The 20,099-nt window shown below is 37.3% G+C and overlaps 2 protein-coding genes across 2 annotated transcripts; one reads left to right on the plus strand and one right to left on the minus strand.

Moving 5' to 3' along the window:
• Positions 1-786: 786 nt before the first annotated feature.
• Positions 787-5,526, minus strand: LOC141652838 (cycloeucalenol cycloisomerase). The gene is made up of 8 exons (XM_074460443.1): positions 5,327-5,526; positions 4,975-5,120; positions 4,576-4,659; positions 3,984-4,025; positions 3,132-3,242; positions 2,819-3,010; positions 1,245-1,342; positions 787-1,153 (listed from the first exon to the last, which is right to left on the minus strand). The coding sequence occupies exons 1-8, from the start codon at positions 5,364-5,366 to the stop codon at positions 961-963; spliced, it is 906 nt and encodes a 301-aa protein (XP_074316544.1). The 5' UTR covers positions 5,367-5,526; the 3' UTR covers positions 787-960.
• A 1,522-nt stretch (positions 5,527-7,048) lies between these two features.
• Positions 7,049-11,509, plus strand: LOC141652840 (putative adenylate kinase 7, mitochondrial). Its single transcript, XM_074460444.1, has 4 exons — positions 7,049-7,577; positions 9,118-9,258; positions 10,431-10,619; positions 10,949-11,509. The coding sequence occupies exons 1-4, from the start codon at positions 7,221-7,223 to the stop codon at positions 11,114-11,116; spliced, it is 855 nt and encodes a 284-aa protein (XP_074316545.1). The 5' UTR covers positions 7,049-7,220; the 3' UTR covers positions 11,117-11,509.
• Positions 11,510-20,099: the final 8,590 nt, after the last annotated feature.

Raw genomic sequence — 20,099 nt, forward strand, 5'->3', positions numbered from 1 at the left:
ATGTTATGTTAATTGATGTTTATTAGTCTAAATGAAAGGCCTCAAATTGGTTTTTCAATCCTGGTCGCTGGTTCAAGAAGGTAGAAAATGATCATGATGACAGTAGTCGAGGAATTTTGAAAATGGTTCACATGTATTTGTCCCGTCTTTCAGGCTCGACCGAGGGTTTGTCTAGGAAAGAAATGGCGTTTATACAAATGGAGTATGTTGTGGCTTCGGTGATTAGCCGGTTTGATTTTGGACCGGTTAGTTTGGAACCGCCGGTTTTTGTGCCATTGTTGACGTCTCATATGTATGGGGGTTCAAGGGTAAAGGTCAAGGAAATCGGGGTCTGCCATTTCCCTCCCATCTTTCTCGGATCAGTTGAGGGAAAGTACCAATGTATTCTACTTCTGCAGTCTCTTTAGACGGCTTCAACCGTAGCCGTTGTCAAATTATTGGCTCAGATGGCCTCGGCCACTTGGAGAACGGGTTTAGGCAATCAGCTCGTTAAAAATTGGACTGATTGCTATCACTATGCATTCAAGCTCGGAACTTTTTTTCTTCCGGCATAGTCAGTAACAACTGGACTGTATAAGAATATATTTGGGCCCCAAAACTTTGAGGGAACTGTGCACAAGCAGAGGTTAGACCTGGCCGGGCCTGGTTCCGCCTGGTTTCTTTACTTTGACATACAAGAGTCATTTTGTCTCAGGTATCAGGAAGGTTGGACTGTCAGTTAAGGGTTAAGGATCGCATACACATTCTTAAATACGAGTCAGGCATGGATATGTCCCAAAACTGGAGTAAAGGTAAGATGGGCAACTCCTCACATAAAAAATTCAGGTGCTGCTTGAAGTTCCACATGACCAAAATTACACATTTCAAACGTCTATCCTGTAAAATGGAGGCCCCTTTCCCAGAAGGAAAACATATCATGTTGTACAAATGTTTCTAACAGTGAAAAAGCGTAATCTGGGGTTATGTGGTATTGACATGGTCTGCAAACCACGGGAGACCAGCTTGAGCGCATTGCTGTGCATCAGGAACAGGAACGATGGGTCCTAAGAAAATGCGCCACAAATCTAGTATTATTGTGACTAGCATGGCTGCTCCCAGTGCATCTACTGCAACTCTTGCCAAGTCCCATTTGTCTCCGGGCTTCTCGTCAATTCTGAAATTCGTAAAAACAGCCAAGATTAGTTAAATATGTAGAAATTATGAGCAGCTTGAAGAATGTTCCCAGGTTTGTTGCTTGTACTTACCGCAGAAACATGGGGAAGCTTACGACGAAGTAAATTGCATAAAACAAGCATCCAACTTTGTACATGGCTTCTCGATCAACAAATTCATAGTACGGAAACTGCACGGATTTTTAAAATAACTGTCACCATTTGAATGAAAGATATATTACATAATTCAGATGATTTGCCTTGTAAAATATACAGAAATGCAGGCAAGGAATATCATATAAATGCTTGTGTAAAAAGCGGAAAATTTATGTTAATTAACTGTGATGTGAAAATACATCAGATAAATAAACCTACGAGAATTGTAAAACAATTACAGTGACAGTAATCTTAAGAGTCGTGCATCCCCAAATCACGAAAAGCATTTACAGATCAGGCACAAACGACAACATTACCTTAGTGCCTCAATCCCTCAAGGTAAACACACATATAGCAAGATAAGGATAGTCGGATGTACTCAGCCAGTCAGTCTACCCCCTTGTTAACGAAGAAAAAGACCATTTACGTACAACCCCAAAAATTACAACGAATGACTGAACTTCAGATAAATAGAGGTGCAACAAGTTTAATGAGTCACTTCGCTTATTCAATCACAATCCAGGCCTAATGAATATTGAGTCCTCGGCTCCATTTGAAATGGAAACCAAGCGATCAGCCACCCTAAAGGGTAGACATTATAACCAACTGAAGGCAGATTGCCTACCTTGGCCAGATCAACTAGGTGACTGCAACCAAAAGTTAACTTTCGGGTATGAAGACACGGTCTTACAACTAAGCACTCTCTAAAAGGGTGAATAACTTTCAGAAGTTGGGGAAAAACCCAACTTTGTCGTCCATAGATCACCTTTAGGCCAAAACCAATTCAATAGTTACACAGAAACTATCAAGCCTGTGATCAACAGCATCCACCTCTACATATATATTGCACAAAGATGAAGTTGGCGGACTTGAGAGAGAGATTTGTCAGAAGTACATGATTCCCTGATTTTTTTCTTGGGACTTGTGTAAAACTTAAAGGCTATTTTCCCGGACTTCCCATTCTACTTCCAAGGTGGGCACCTACAACTCTATATACTATTATCATGCTCTAATCATGATCAAATGTGATTCTCTATCTCCTGTGGTAGTGAGTTATCGAAAGAGAAAACAGTCAACTGATCAAAACAACAATCTCATGTCTTTCTGCAACCAACGTTCCTCGAGAAGCTAACAGACTCGCATACATACTATTGCCAATAGTGGCAGATCTTGGAGCAAAAGAAAGAGGGGGACAAGGGCTAATCCCTTAACCTCAAGTTTGATTAAGCTAGCAGGGGTCAGCCCCTCCCAACAAAAGAAAAATCCGCCATTGATTGCTGCTAATGGCAGTCCATCGAGAAATGAGAAAATGAGCTGTTGTGATGACTAGCCAACTTGATTAAAGGTTTTTTTCAAACCTTTTTTTCTGATAGATTCAGCTTGTAAGAAAGACAATATGAGGGAGTATGTGGATATTCAAGAACTACAGGAACTTATCCAACAGAACAATTATCTGATATTAATGAAAATGGAAATTTGAAATACGTAGGCTCAGAGAAGAGTCTGCTTACATTGGCAATTGCTATTGTCTCCAAGTATGCAATAAAATAGGAGAGTGCTAATATCCACGCACCCTCCATAAACCAACGGATTTTTTCAGGTACATCAGCGAGGGCATATCGCAATCTGCGAAGTGTCATGTTTGAAGCAACGTGGTAGAAGAGAAAACAAACGTGAGTTAGCAGGAAAGTTGTATGCGGTACCTACAAAAGTGAAAGGATAAATTATAAGATCTTGAAAATAATTGAAGGCGCAGTTCAAAGTACTACTGAAAACCAGTAAGACTAGTGTCAATCAGTAAGCAGAAAATTCAGGATGACTCACATCATTCATCTTCCAAGATGGGAAGGTATAGGAAGCTCCAAGTACTTTGAAAAAGTAGTGGGTCCAAAAGTAATTGCCGACATAACTGAAGAGTATGATCCAGAGACTAGCCTGCCAAAAGAACATAAATCATTCAAAATGCTAAATCTGTGAGAAGTTGAGAACCCATACAAGACATGTTTAACATGGATATATAATTGAAGAAATTTGTTTTCAAAATCAATGTCATGGAATTCGACAACACAATCCACAGTACACATGAAAGGGCAAGTAGTTCTACGCATATATGGAAGTCAGGAAAAAAAATCAGACAAATGTGTAGTTTAGTAATAAAATCATATCAAAACAAATTTCTAAATGCTGCAATTGACATCCAGGCATCCAGCAGCAGACCAATAGTACTCAACAACAATATATCCGACTATTGGCCGATGATTGAGTATTAGGATATATTCATATTGATTGGACCTCAACCATCACTTAGGTTTTGGTTGAGATGGTTCATCAACATGGTATCAGAGCCCGCGTGACTAAGAGGTCACAGGTCCAGGGCCCCCTCGATATCTCACAAGTGAGTTTCAACACATGGTATTGAGGAGCCTGTGCACTAACCACTCTTCAAGCCCAAAGGGCATTCGAGTGAAGGGGCGTATTAGGATATATTAATATTGATTGGACCTTAATCATCACTTTAAAGTTTTGGTTGAGATGGCTCATCATGGTTGAGGTCCAATCAATATTAACATATCTTAATATTGAGAAACCTAAACTCTGGACGAAGATTCATATTACCAGGAAATCTAGGAGGGGAGTTGTGTCAGATAATAATGCAATGCTAAGAAGATAACATACCTTGACCCAATAACGATCCTTCAATGGAACGCCTTTATCAGCCTGACACAGTAACATTACAAAGTCTAAGAAAGTAGACTTACAATAAGAATTTAGGTAAACGCTAACACGATAACTGTATAAATATGGAGGGTTATTTTCCAGGCTCCTTGATGGAATAATAGTTATCGTGTTCTTAAGAAAGTAGCCAAAAGTGAGTAACTAACTACGGCATCGATAATACATGGGTTTTGGAAAATAAGTGATTAAAGGACCAAGAGTTTTGGCCTCAATAATCACATAATTTTAGCAACAATGATCAACAATTAGGCTTTATTTAACCCATTATGTAATTAACTTGGTGCCACAATCCGAGGAATTAGTATACACCAGTACACTATACAATCCTAAAATTCAGTCTTATTTTGGATTACGGGCATAACGGACTACAACAAATTGACACTTACCCCCTTGCGCTTTTTTTTTTTCACGAAATAACAGATTCTCATCCACTTTTTTTATCAAAGATAAATGTAATCACATTCTGAAGCAGTACAGGCCGCGTTTATAGCACAACATGTGAGATCAATTACGAGCGATTTCAAGTTGTTACCTTTCCAACAAAAAACATGGGTATCACAAACGATGGTATAGCCGAAATCATAGCCACCAGCAAATATTCCAGCTCTCTGAAATTCTGCCCAAAATCACAATACATCCGTATCATATTCAAAGATCCACATCCAAAAAAATAATCACTAGATCTTTCTTAAAACCGTCTTTCGAGTTATGACCTCTCACAACCCTCGTTTCATTTCATCCATTTAAATCACTTCTGAGTGTCGCCTTAACTTTAGATGGTAATTTGTGAAAAATCAAAAGCCCCGTGTTTGACTACTAAAATTAAAGGCACATTGAATCCCATACAACAAATTTTCTACATAAATCATAATCATTTGTAACAGGTATTTTAATCAAAGATAAACAAACGAACGGAAAATAGAAGTCAAACCTCGTATAATTTGAAAGGGACGACAATGCCGAGGCAAAGAGTAAGCCAAAAGGGAGTGTAAAGAAGGAAGAACAATTCAGCCCATCGTTTGCTCGGATTTTGAGCTAACCACATGCTCGTTTTACCCCCGTTTTTACTACGTTTACCTGCCCAATTTCAAATTTCTTCTTTTTATTATTACTATCAGATTCATCTGTTACTGTAAGTTCTGTAACTGAACTCTAATTAGCCAAAATAAAGGAAACAAAAATAAAAAGCAGATATTCAAGGGCCAAATAATAAATAAAATAAAATTAATAAATGGGGAAAATAAAAGCGAAAAAAAAAAGAGGAAAATATAAGTAGTTAATACCGGCAGGCATAGGAATCGGTGTCCGGATCTTGGGGCTCATTTTACTCACTCAGTTTCTATCAGTCTGTGATTTACTATTTTCAGTTTCAATAGCTGAAACTCAAAGTGGTGGAGTTCTGACCGGAGACAAGAGTTGATCTCTTGACTTTTGTCTTGATTATATCAACCTAAACGTGAGCACTAATTGCCTACTACTATGTTTTTTGTTTTTTAATTTGTTTTTGGCTAATCAAAATTAATCCAACTTTTGTAAAGTTTTGCAATAATAACTCCACCTTTCCACACAAATAATAATACAGTAAGTTTAAAACCGATCAGGTACATATCATATCACTTGTAATCTTATTTATATAAAAAAGCAGAGGGAAAAAATATATTTGTCTTATATACACAAGTAGTATGATACTTGACCCGTCTTAATTGAGAATTTGTGATAATAATAATAATCTATTGTAGTTTTTATGATTTTGTCACGAAAATGTCACTTGTTACAATTGTTGGTTTTATGTTTTTGGTGGAATAATTCGACTTGTATTCAAACACAGGATTCAAAATTGACTCAAACCCAAATCAATCCAACCTTCTCCAACTTGACTTGAAGATTTATTATTACGCTCAAACAATTATCCTTAAATTAATTAATAATAATATACCTGAAAGTATCTCAAACCAGTTCTAATTGATCCATTTACCAAGTCTGGTAGCAATGAGTTCGAGACCAAACTCCACCGCGTCTAGCAACCTAATTCTACTTTCCGAATATAAATGGTTAGGATTAAAAACAGCAAACTCTCAAAGTGGAAATTAGCCCGATGACAGTGCAATTAACTCGAAACGCACAGGTCAAAAACACAAATACTTATGTTAGGCTTTTACACAAGTTTATTGTAAAACGAGTTTTTAATAACTTTTTTTTTATCTTACTAATATAGTCATGTCTCCATTTTACGTTATCATCCTTTTTTAGGATGACAAGGAAACCCGTAACCGTTATTTTGGGTGTGCACTGCGTAAACGCTGAATATACGTGATAACCTTCAAACCAGGTATGCCAGGATAACTACCCTTTTACCAAGGTGATAGAAAATGCATATTCTCATACCATAAATACCCCACTATAAGATTTCGCTTGGAAAGACTCAACCTAAAACTCCTGGAAATCTACCCCAAGTAGAGATGAAAGTGGGTCATATCGGGGCGTGTTTCGTGTGGCCCACCATACCTAAAGGAGAAAATGACACGGCCTAGACACAGGAATGTTGGCTTTGTGTCGTACCAGTGAAATGAAAATGACAATCACAACCTACAACGTGTCGTGCCCAAACAATTCTTTCCTTTAGCTTTAAACTTGGCTAAACGTGTAGTGCCTGAACTATGCACGCTCTTCTTTCTCAACTTCGATCTAGACATGACCCATAGTCCATGACATGTGGTACCATGTTGGACTATTAGGCTATGCCAATTCCTTATTATGCTAAAATGGGCACCAAGAGATGTGTTAGCCCAAGAATCCCGGGGCTGGCTTCCATCTCCACCCCAAGTTTTACACAAGACTCGTTAAGAAAAACAATAAATCTTCTTTGTGACGGTCACAAGTTTATGACGTCTCTCATGTTCTCCCTCACTTACTTTCTCACTTGCTCTTCCACTTGCGTCATGTAAGATGTCACAAGCTTGTGACGAAAACTGTCGGTCACAATTGAGAATTTGTATAAGAAAAATACTTTAGTAGTATTCCATAGTCGACAAATAAAGCAAACGCCATGTGTGGTGGCACTCAAAATATCTAGTGTACCGTTGCACGACCTCACACGGCCACACTCCTAGCTTCTCTATTGTTCTCTTCATCACAATCACACATTCACACTCCCTTGAGTCCCTTCCCTTTCCTCCCATGGCGGTCCTCAGCCGTCTCTCATCCGCCATTGCAACACCTTCTCTCCGTCAATTTTCACATTCCTTAATTCGATCACACCACGTCGCCGCCGTCTCCGCCGCATCAGCTCAGCCACAATTCGATTATGACACCGTCGACAGCGCCGGCGAAAAAACAAGTCATCCGATACCCACGGCGTCGAATTCGGAAGGTTCTAGACCTTGTAGAGGTGTACAGTGGGTTTTCATTGGGAATCCCGATGCTAAGAAACATGTTTATGCGGAAATGATGTCCAGAATTCTTCATGTTCCTCATATTTCTATTACTACACTCCTTCGTCAAGATCTTAACCCTAATTCTTCTCTCTATAAGCAGGTTTTGTTCTTCACCTAATCATATTACTCTCTATTACGGTCTACGGAGTACTTCATTTGTTCCTTTTCGTTGTTTAGGTTATTCGAAATATGTACGAACTATTTTTTGTATACAGTCTCCGTTTCATTTGATTGTGTACTCTTCGATGATTTTTCGTTCGTAATCACATGAAACTGTGGAAATATATTCTATTATCATCTCCTGTGTCATTTGTTTGAGTTCATTACCTAGATTATTAGTGCTGCTGCTGCTGCTCGCATTAATTGATTGCGAGACTATATATATGTGATTTTGATTTGTGAGAAAAAGTGTTATTGTTGTTGCTGCTGTTGTTATTTCTCGCATTAATTGACTGCGAGACTATATGTGTGATTCTGATTTGTGAGGATAAGTGTTGTTGTTGTTGCTGCTGCTGCTGTTGTTGTTATCTCTCGCATTAATTGATTGCGAGACTATATGTGTGATTCTGCATTGTGAGAATAAGTGCTTGAGGGACTGGAGCTGTATTGGAGTGATTTTAATGTATTGTCACTGCCAGAGTCAATTTCGTTGCAGGAGATATAGAGAAGTAACTCGCTGAGTAACTAACCGTCTCGCATTAAAATAGTACTCCATATGAAATGTAGCATGTTTTATGAAGTTGTGCCTCACAATGTTTCCGTATGGGGCTACAGGTGTCTAGTAACGTTGCTTATTGATGAAATGTGCATGAAATTTAGGAGAAATAGTCTGTAGAGCCTCCTTTTCGAAATCATAGATCTTATTTAGTTATTTCACTAGGTTCCATTTCTGTAAAACATATGGCAGATGATGCCGTTTTTTACCAGTTAAAAGGCTAGTTTCGAAATAGTAGGCTGTATAGGTAGGTGTAAGCCAAAAAAAAAAAATGTTTGATACCGTGTTGGGATAAGAAAATGCTATGATAGTAGTAAGTTTTAATTTATACATATTTTGTAGCTAACCGTTTCGGATGCCTGGTACGGTTGTTTAGAATTAGGACGTATAGGATACAGTCATATGAACTGTTAAATTATAAAACTATGTACACGGAAACTGAAACATGGGTACACAACACAAAATGTATGGGTATACGAAAGCTGTATATCCAGTTTTTCGTGCCAGGTATGCGGTTTGCTGACCCCTACAATTAGGACTAGGAGTGCACAAGGATAGTAGTAAGGGAAGCTTGAAAGCTGACTGCCAAAAAAGTACTCCGTAATTTGTTATTTACTACGGAGTACTACGTATTATTTAAAAAACTTAGGAAAAGAAACTAGATTGAGACTTTTAGAATTGATATAAGGGGAATAGTTAATTGATGAGTTGTCTCTTATCGGCTATTGTTAGCAGTGTTGAATTAAATGAGAATGAAAGGCTCAATGGGAAATAGCTTATATATTGTCTAAGGCTCAATACCTCCTGAAAATGTAACTATGATTGCCTTGATGCTCACACGCCTCACATTTATGATGATGATCTTGTAGTATTTGGTTATGGGACGGCTTTTTTAACTTATGTCTTTGTTTGTTTGTTAAGTTAGATGGCTGAAGCAGTTAACTGCAAGAAGATTGTTCCTGAGACTATCATTTTTGGTTTGCTGTCAAAGAGACTTGAAGATGGATATTACAGAGGTGAAACTGGGTTTATTTTGGATGGCATTCCTCGAACACGTCTCCAAGCTGTAAGGCACCTTTTTCACCTGCATGTCTGTGTACTAGCCTACTAGCTACAGTAGTAACTGTCTCAACAGTCCACTTCAACAGTTGAAGAAGATAAAATACATAGAGAACTAGAAGAAAGACACCCTTAAACTTAGGTTTTGTTCTGAAAAATCAAGGTAAAGTGCTACGTATATTGATATCATATCAAATAAGAGTTGTTATCATGGTCCTTTCTTCATTTTGAAAAGCTTGTTGTAATATATTGAAATAGCCTGCTGTTCATTTGTGGCATTTATCAGCTAATTACTAAATAGGTGCATGAAATGTGATCATGTCTGCCGCCTTAATGTTTTTTCAAATGGATACCTAAGGATGGATCATGGAGCTATTCTAGTACCTTCTGTAGTCTCGTCCTCATCAATGACCTATTTAGGCCGGTCTTTTCTCCATTGGCGTTCGGTACAAACTAATTTTAACGGAAAAAGTAGCAAACTATTACCTATTATAACTCGCCTTTTCAAACAACCGCCTAATATTTGTTTTCCTGGCATGTTGGCTACCAGTTTGGTACTAACTCACTAATTTCAGCCATCTAATGAACATACTCGGATACTCCTGTTGCAATTGTAAATGATAAATCTTTTCCTATTTTGCCGTTCTTCTATTTTCATTATCCCTTGAAACCGTCCCTCCCCTTTCCATATGGAGCCGATTCCTCGGCTTTGCCATAGTTGTTCAGACTCTACCAAGTCACCTCTCTCCTTCTCTTCCTCTATTGCTCAAGTAATTTACATATCATTGTTAACAAATTCAAATGTTGTGATGAACATTTACCAGGTGACATCAATTACAGGCAGCAGAGTTGAGAGAGGTAAGATTAAAAGGGAGATAGTGGGGAAGGGGATGAGCGTCTAATGAGGGAGGAAGAGGAATGAAAGAAATGGTGAGTTGGGAGGAATAAAGAAAAGGCAAAACGGTCACTTTATGTTTAATTTGCCGGAAACCACGAGCTGTTAACATACCTTGTTAGGTAGCTGGAAAAAAAAGTTATGATTCAGTAGTGGCTTGGAAAGTAGACTATAATAGGTAGTAATACTTTCCAATTTTTCCATGTTTTATTATGTTGGTTTGGTTGTTGGAAGAAGTAGATGGACTATTCTGATTCTGATGGAGAATGATCCATTTATTGCAGGAAATCCTTGACCAATTTGTCGACGTTGACCTTGTCGTGAATTTCAAACGCTGTGGAGATCACTTCCAGGCAGGGAGGTCAACTGCTGATTCTTCTGCATCGTGTGAAACAACCAAGTCTGGGTTTTCAATTAGTAACAAGACTGCTGAAGATGTTAAGCCAAATGTCACCACATTCTACAGAGAGCAGGTACTTTAATTTGTTTTGTTTGCAACTCCTGACAATTAGCCTGTTAACTGTTTTTGGTTTCGACTCTTAAAGTACTACCCAAATATTTGTGAACTGCTTCTGGAATAGATATACATTTGGGTATGCCAGCATGATTCAGTGGGGATCATTGTTCGATTGGTGATTGTGTTATGTGCTATCAAGGTCAAACGATGTCGACTTTTGTTAGATATAAATTTACTTTCTATTCTATCATTTCACCACCATATACAAATGTGGACAGTAAATTTTGGAACTGAGGTAGTGTATGTTAAATAAACTTCCAGTTAAAGAATATGCTTTTCGTACAGAAGAAATTGCTGGAGGAATACTACCAGAACCAAGAGAAGCTTATTAACTTTCATGTGGGAGATACACCTGGAGAAACATGGAAAGGACTCTTAGCTGCATTGCATCTGCCGCACACTACGTCTGGTCATCCTTCGTGGAGGCTAGCTATGGGTTTCAGAGTACCTTGAGAGTTTGCCAACGTACTTCATTAAGTGGAATAATTCAGTTTAGATTGAGGATTGGCTAATCGAACCCTGAACCAACCAGAACCATGCATCAGTGCCTTAAGATTTTCATCATTATTGCAACTGCTTTGTAAATACGCTTTGAACTCGTAAATTCAGAGGTTAAGCAGCAGATAAGATCTAGCTACTGTTACTTGGAGTAATAGTGAATTCGTAGTGTTGGCAATTGCAGGAGGGAAATAAAAAAAATTCCTACCGCCGTGGCTCGGGTTCCTGTATAAAATTGTTACTCAAAAAGTCAAAACTAATGGCAATTCAACTCTTTACAATGTATATCCACCCTAAATTAAATGGGTGGGAAACGTTAAATACGTATGTTTAACTTCGTGTAAATTTTAATTAGCCGGTGCGGATGCCGGTTACCCTTTTCTTGACACCCTCTAAATCCCCCATCCTGGTGACACCCCTAATTTATTACTCCCATAACTCATTAACACTTTGCAAATATTTTACTGTTGAATTTTTTTGGGTGTAAATCGGGGTGTCCACCGTTGACAACAGTGTATAATCCCTTCGCCGCGGGTGCTCTCACGAAAAGGTAAACGGCTGGGCAAAGAGTTTGCTCCATTCTCATGGGCAGGGATCAAACCCCTGACCTCATGGTTAAGGGATGATTTTGCGATTGATTTTGCTTAACATTGTCTTAACTTAAAATCTTTTACATCCTTCTTTTATTTTCACCTTATTTTAATCGGGTGTAAAAGTGTTTAAGTTAAGAGAGGGTCTTAAATAAGAATCCCTATTTACTAAAAGAATATGTGAAATTTTAAATTTTTCCGTCTAAATATATTTCTTAAAATAAGGTTTAGTTTTTTTTAGCATATTTTATAAGTATGGTGGACTATAATACACATAATCTTTTAGATTTATATATTCATGTCATTTAGTATTTCACATTCTATATAAATTTATCTCCAGTTTTTTTTTTATGATATAAAAAAGGAATTCTTTTTTTTTTTTGTTTAAAGAATCATACGATAAAAATTCATTGATTTTGTATGATGAAAAGTTACGATTAAAAATATATTATCAGTAAAATTTTATAAAATCACACCATTAATCTCTCGGTAAAAAAAATAATTGAAATACTCATTTAATGATTCATACGATTTTAATTTTGATTTTTCAAATCAAAATATAACGATTAGAAACATAAAAAAAAGGGTGGTGCTCATTCATGGACGAGTGTTACTTTTTTATGGATATAAATGACCCTTATACCCTTGTCATTTCTACACCATTATTTTTCATTCCTAAGCAACTACTTTAGGGGGTGTTTGGTTCAAGCATGGTAGGTATAAGGTATGGGTTTGGAATGAGCTAAACCCATACCTTGTGTTTGGTTCACTATTTTCATAATTTGATACCCATACCTCAAACCCATGAAGTATGAGTTTCTCATACCCAGGGGGGAGGTGGGTATGAGAATGATACCTTGGGTATCATATCAAAGAAGTGTTCGGGAAAAAATTAGCATTAAAAAAATTTATTTTTTCCTCACAAAACTAAATATATCCATATAATTTTTTTTTCTTGAATTCTTAATTTTTTTGGAAAAAATACAAACGATGATTTTTCTTGAACATTTTTAATAATATTTAAGAATAGAAGTATTAAGATATCAAGAAAAAGATTAAAATATGTATAAAAAAATATATTCAAGTTTTTAACTAATTAATATATGAAAATTTATAGGAGAAAATTAATACATAAGTAAATAGTACAATGAATAATAATAGACATACAAAAAAAAGTTCATTCCTCATTCCGGAGTTGAACCAAACACAAGGTATCAGGAATGGAGTTCCAAACCCATACCACCCTGATTTGATTCCTGATTCCATACCGATACCTTTATGCGAACCAAACGCCCCCTTATTATGTTTCTCTTCCTAAACGCGGGGTTCACTTTTCTCTATCTTGAACAAGATCATAAGCCATTGATTATGTCAAATTCAAGGTAAGTATCTTACTGATCGATTAATTTTACAAAACTTACAACACAACGAAAGTATATATTAATAATTTACAGCCCCCAATTAAACATTGTCTCTAGGTGAAATAGATCACGATTCAAATTGAACAAAGGCCTAATTGCCAATTGACTGAAGTTAACATTAATTATGAAAAGGATAATCGCTAACTGAAATATTGAGAATTAAGAATCAAATTGAGGGATGTAAAAGCCAAATTAGGATACAAATAAACATGTAACCAAATTGATATCCATGCAGCCATGCGATGATTGACAATTAATGATGCTAGATTGGGTTAAAGTAAATGTAACAAATCAATTGAAACGCGAGGGAGTACTTTTCATTGACAATACTTTCTTCAAACCCTAATTTCATTAATTTAAATCAATTTAATTTCCCTAATTTCATATAGCATAGTTAATAAAGTTAATAGATTAGAATAATTATTTGATCGACATGAGAATCATCGTCAGTGGTGGAGCCAGGGAGGGGCTAGCAGGGGCGGTCGCCCCCCTGACGATTGAAAATTTCGAAATTTTTAGTTAAAATTTCCGAATTTTTTTTAGACCCCCTTATAATATAATCATTTCGCTCCCGCTGAAATTTTTCGCCCCCACTGACTTAAATTCCTGGCTCCGCCACTGATCATCGTCGTTTATAATTGAGTAATTGGACAGATTTGATCAATTGTGTGAGGAAGAAAATTAGAGTGAGAGAGTTTGTTTATTTTGTTTTTCTTTGGGAAGGGTAAGGTATGGAGAAGTAATGACAAAAAGTCCACTAAAGAGTAATGTTTGTCCATGAATGAACAACTACGCACAAAAATAGTTAATATAAATTTCATGAAGAAAAAAAAAAAGTAAAACTATATCAGCTACTCTCCTATAGGACCGTCCTATAACATAGGACGAGCCCAATAAGAGATATTAGTCCAACAAGAGACTTTTCATTAAAAAAAAAAAAAAGTTACTCGTACTTTGCAGTAAGAATTGTGAAATGTAAGTTTTCCTCACTTGGGTCCCACTCCATGTAGTACCGTTTACCACGTTCAATTGTTCAGGAGACTATTCATGTTACAAATTAGTTCAACATGTATTCATGAATCATGATACATACATTGATAATTCATCAGGATCAAGAGTGTAGGTATTTATAGGGTGCTGATATTGCCACGAAGGGTTTCAACTGCTCCACTGAAATTTCCTTTTCATTGACTAAAATACCCCTATCAGTGTTTGACTTAATCAAAAGGTTTATTGGGCTTGTCATTTCACATAATATCCCCCTTACCCCACCTCGTTTTTTACCACAAGAAAAAAAACTTTACCAAATCTTATTATCTTCATCTCCCTCTACTGTGAAAATTGGTGGCTTAATTCCATAGCATGATTTAAGGTATGAATCTTTGCTCTCTTTATCCTTTCTTAGTAATTTTAAATTAGTAATTTTAGTTGTTATTGTCTTAAGCACTAAATTAGTGAGGAATTTCTTTGGTTTTTTATATTGATAATTCATGAAATTTGTTTGATTATTGGATATCATATCCCAAATTATGTCTTGGTTTGATTATTATTGATGATTATTTGTAAGGTTTTGAATAAACTTCATTTTATTTTTCTTTTTTAGGTTTTAAATTTAGGTATTTGGTAACCATGTTAGGTTTAGTTTCATCACTGTAATGCTCTTATGGATGTAGTATATCTCATTTTCTTAACAGTGAACATGGATGTTCAAAGTAACGAAAATGTTGATGTGGATTTCAACCAATTACAATGTAAGAGGTTTAAGACTCGAGATGAACTTTACGACTATCTCAAATCTTTCTTTGCGGCAAAAGGGTATGCTATCTCTATTAAAAATTCCAAAAAAGATGAGTATGTAACTATTGGCTGTGATAGAGGGGGTGTTTATCATGATAGGCGCGTGAATCCCTTAGTAAGTCGAAAAAGGGATACAAGTACTCGTCTTACTAACTGTCCTTTTAAAATTCAAGGAAAGAAAAAAAGTGACGGTCTTTGGACAATTGAATTGATAGAAATTTCTCATAACCATGATGCGTCTAAAGATATGGCCGCTCATCCTTCTTGTCGCCGATTAACAAATACTGAACTTTTGGATGTTGAAACACTGAGTACTTCCGGTATTCAACCACGTAATATCCTTTCCTCTCTTCGTTTGAAAAACCCGAACATTCAAGCTGTGTCTAGAACAATATACAATGCCAAGACTAAGACTTATTTTGTATAATTACAAGTTTTTTTACTTATAAGAAATCTTCTTGTGTGAGGCGTTTTTATACAATGGTAACGTAAAGCGAATTAAATATAATTATACTATTGGGTAAGAGTTGGTATTTCAAACAAATTCTTGTTTAAGATGGGTATTATCCGTTTAAGTTTAAGACGGGTCAAATATACTCACGTGGTATGAATATGACAAAAGTAAAATGAATCGGAAAAGTTACAAGTTTGTCCAATATACCCATGTAAAATGATATTTAACCCGTCTTAAAATTAAAACGAATCGCATGTCTTAAGTAAGACTACCAAAAGAAAAAAACGTTCAATAAGGAATTAAAATCAACATTTTCTTAGACAAACGAAGGTTAACATCTAATTATGGATAAAACCGCTAAAAAATTAAGAAATTAAGAGCACTAAATATGATTAGCATTTTCCTAAACATACACTTGCCGAATGAATGGAAGAATGAAATTTGGTGGGCCATGTGACCAACAACACATACATGTTTGTTTTGGGAGTCTAGCAAAAGGCCAAAACAGTCCAATTGCTAGGAGAATCCCGTGGATTATCCAAATGGTTCGTGGTGATATGCGGACCCTATTTATAGCTTAGATTATAAATGTTGAATATTAAATTAAAATGTCTAGTTCTTAAGTTAAAAGCACGTGATTTAGAAATTAAAAGATAAATTATCTAATAATTAAATTTAAATGTTAGTTTTAGAAATTTGGGTTTCGAATGTTGGATTTTCAACTTAATATGTGGTTTTTCAACACAAAATATTAAGTTTTCAGCTTTTTATTACATTTATTACCTTGAAATTTTAAAATAATCAACTAGAGTTTCTTTGTTAGAATCTTGAGTTTTCAACTTAAAACATAAAAAAAAAAAAAAAAAAAAAAAACTCATATTTATAATTCCCGGCTTTTTAGCTTAAAACCTCAAGTTCTCAAATAAAAATCCAGAATTTTGAACTTAAAACTCAAAGTTGTAAGTTTAAACTAATAGTTTTAAATTTGATCTCTTAAATACTTGAATGGTTGAAGCTACTTGTGCCTGAACTTATATCCGATTTCTCAACTAAAAGTATAACAACAGAATTAAAACATCAAAATTTTTAAAAACAAATTATAATTAATGATGAATAGGCAGACGTTCATTGTCGGTGCCAAACACCAAATATCAAGTAGCCAACGCGGGATTCGAACCCACACCTTGTGCATTACAATTTACACATTGTAACACCCCCATACTCCAAGTGCCTTACCAGGACCACTTAAGTATGAAGACATTACCATCTCGGTTACCCGAGGCAATGATAATCAAACAACAATAAAGAAACAGCGTTTATTATAAATAATTTAGCGAATAGTTACAATCCTCAAAACCAAACCAAAAGTACGATACATTATTTCAAAATGACTGTTCTAACTGAAATGTAAATAAACTAAAGGCTACAGCGGAAGACTCCTATCATCATGTCGTGGCATCCCGCCTATCCCAAGATTTCATCTCAATACCGCTCAATATCTCGCTCACCATCCCCGAATGGATCACCGCAGTTTACAAAACAACACCGGGATCAGTACTAATCACACAATCAATATGTATAACAACAATAAGATACACGATGACGCTTTAATCGCACACACACACACACACACAACCAACCAATTCCCATCATCTCAATATCGATCGTCCACCGGACCACCCGCCCAAATGAGGGACCGCAGCCGTACCCACCAAATCCCCGCTCCACATAGTGAGCGATAACCCGGTCCATTAATGTGCACATCCCCTTTCGTGGCGGGTTCCACGAAGGGCGAAACTAGGGCGTGAAGTCACTCCCGCAAGTGACCCCACTCGGCCCGAGGCCACGCCTCGCGAACCATCAACAACGATCACAACCACAATCACAAGACAATTATTATATCAAACAACCAAATACAATACATCAACCAATATCCCATTATGGGACTAATACGAGTAGAAATCCTACCGGTATGCACACAATCGACGGTCTCTACCGCCGAGTCAAAAAGCCTCTTCTATGAACCCTCCTCCTATCATATAACACATAGAGGCTACACATCACATACTACACATAAAAACCCCCAAATCTCTAAATTAGGGTTTAACCAAATCAAAGGAAATACAATAAAAAGGGTACGTAGATCTTACCCTCGACGCAAGGAATCCAACGATATAAACAACGACAAGAATCGACCGTCGAACTCCGGAATTTTTAAGAATGCGATTAGGAAGATGAACTTGTTGCTTTCTCTCTTAAACAGGAAATTAGGTTTTGTAAAAGTGATTTAAAACAATGACGATTTAAACTTAAATACCTTAATCGCATAATTAACAAAACCCGAGAAAACTCCCCGTAAAACCGGACACTCGATCGAGTACCCAAGGTACTCGATCGAGTACCCTCTTACTCGATCGAGTGCCCCAGCTACTCGATCGAGTACTCAACAGTCGAAACTATTTTATTTCGCAACTTACCCTTACTCGACAGAGTAAGGGCTACTCGACAGAGTACCCCAAGACTTATAAATACGGAGTATTACGGTCTTCCCTCCTTAAAAGGAACTTCGTCCCCGAAGTTCAAACCACTACTAAACAAAGGTACTCCCATAACCTTCCCGACTCAAAGAACCAAAACAAAATTCCACATAAAACATGATACTAACCCAACTCATCCCGACAAACATCCCGACACAAAATATAAAAGGGGTATAAAACTCTTAAAACTGTTTCGCGATCATCTCCTACCCCCTAAAAGAAACAAGGTTACGTCCCCGTAACCATACATACCTGATCATAAAGGAAAGGGTAACGCTCTTTCATAGCTTCCTCTGGCTCCCATGTAGCTTCCTCGGTCTCGTGGTTAGACCACAGGATCTTAAGCAAAACTGTCTCACCACTCCTAGTCTTTCTAACCTTTCGGTCTAGAATCTGCTTAGGCACCTCAAGATATGATAAGGACTCATCTAGCTCTAGGCTCTCTGCCTCCAACACATGTGACGGGTCACTCACATACTTCGCACTGCGATACATGAAACACATTATGCACTCTCTCTAACGCAGCTGGTAAAGCCAGACGATAAGCAACTTCCCCAACTCGCTCTAAGATCTCATAAGGCCCTATAAACTTCTGACTTAACTTGCCTTTCTTCCCAAATCTCATAACCCCGCGCATAGGAGACACTTTCAAAAGAACCTTGTCCCCAACTTGAAACTCTATGTCCCGACGATGTAGATCTGCATAACTCTTTTGTCGATCCTGGGCTGCTCTCATCCGTTCCCTGATCATCTTAATCTGTTCCACCATCTCATGCACCATCTCTGGTCCTAAAACCACTGCCTCAGCACTATCGTCCCAACAGATTGGACTCCTACATCTCCTCCCATACAAAGCCTCAAACGGTGCCATGCCTATACTAGTGTGATAGCTGTTATTGTAAGAGAATTCTATCAAGTCCAACCTCTGCTCCCAGCTACCACCAAAATCCATCACACAAGCTCGCAACATATCCTCAAGTGTCTTGATTGTTCTCTCAGTCTGCCCGTCTGTCGCAGGATGAAATGTCAGACTCATCTTCAAAGTTGTTCCCAACGATTCCTGCAACTCCTTCCAAAACCTCGATATAAACCTCGCATCTCTGTCAGACACTATGTCCTTAGGGACTCCATGTAACTTAAGCACGTTCTTTCGATAGGCCATAGCCAATTGTGCCTTAGTCCATGTATCTTTCATTGGAACAAAGTGAGCTGACTTGGTCAGACGATCCACTATCACCCAAATCATGTTGTTACCTTGTTGACTCTTTGGCAAACCCACAATGAAATCCATGGAAATGGATTCCCACTTCCACTCAGGCACCTCTAAAGACTGAATCTTACCTTGTGGTCGTCGCTGTTCCCCTTTAACTCTCTGGCATGTCAAACAACGGACACAAACTCGTTTGTCTCTTTCTTCATCCTGTGCCACCAAAACGTTTTCTTCAAATCCTTGTATAGCTTGTCTCCACTGGATGAATCGAATATGGTGTGCAATGTGCCTCTCTCATGATAGTCTTTTTCAACTCCTCGTCATTAGGAACACACCACCTACCATCAAACCTCAAACTACCGTCTGTATGAATAGAAAATCGGGACATTGTCCCTTTCTCTACTCCAGCTCTCCACTCCACTATCTTAGGATCCAAAGCCTGTTTATCCCGAATATTATCATAAAACTCAAAGTCAGACATCTTGTCATATCACCCATGGCATCTCCTTTTCGCATCATATGTATCCCAAAACTCGCTACCTCATCTCTCAGCCTCATCAAAGATAGAGTTGTACACAGGGAATGTACACTCTTCCTACTCAAAGCATCAGCTACAACATTGGCTTTCCCTTCATGGTAGATGATTTCCATGTCATAATCGCCAATCAACTCCATCCACCTCCTCTGTCTCATGTTCAACTCCTTTCGAGTGAAAATGTACTTGAGGCTCTTGTGATCGAGAAAATACCTTAAAGATTGCTCCATAAAGGTAATGTCTCCAAATCTTGAGAGCAAACACCACTGCACCCAACTCCAGATCATGAGTAGGGTAGTTCTCCTCATAAGGCTTCAATTGTCTAGAAGAATAGGCAATCACTTTGCCATTCTGCATCAACACACATCCCAGCCCATTCTTCGAGGCATCTGTA

The sequence above is a fragment of the Silene latifolia genome, chromosome 4 (assembly GCF_048544455.1).
Source record: "Silene latifolia isolate original U9 population chromosome 4, ASM4854445v1, whole genome shotgun sequence".
Taxonomy (NCBI): Eukaryota; Viridiplantae; Streptophyta; class Magnoliopsida; order Caryophyllales; family Caryophyllaceae; genus Silene; species Silene latifolia.

Coding starts and splice junctions, on each gene's coding strand:
- LOC141652838 (XM_074460443.1), bottom strand. CDS start 5,366: ATGAGCCCCAAGATCCGGACACCGATTCCTATGCCTGCCG. Junction 5,121..5,326: donor ACCGATTCCTATGCCTGCCG/GTATTAACTACT, acceptor GAAATTGGGCAG/GTAAACGTAGTAAAAACGGG. Junction 1,343..2,818: donor AGACAATAGCAATTGCCAAT/GTAAGCAGACTC, acceptor AAATCCGTGCAG/TTTCCGTACTATGAATTTGT.
- LOC141652840 (XM_074460444.1), top strand. CDS start 7,221: ATGGCGGTCCTCAGCCGTCTCTCATCCGCCATTGCAACACCTTCTCTC. Junction 9,259..10,430: donor CTCGAACACGTCTCCAAGCT/GTAAGGCACCTT, acceptor CATTTATTGCAG/GAAATCCTTGACCAATTTGT. Junction 10,620..10,948: donor CCACATTCTACAGAGAGCAG/GTACTTTAATTT, acceptor CTTTTCGTACAG/AAGAAATTGCTGGAGGAATA.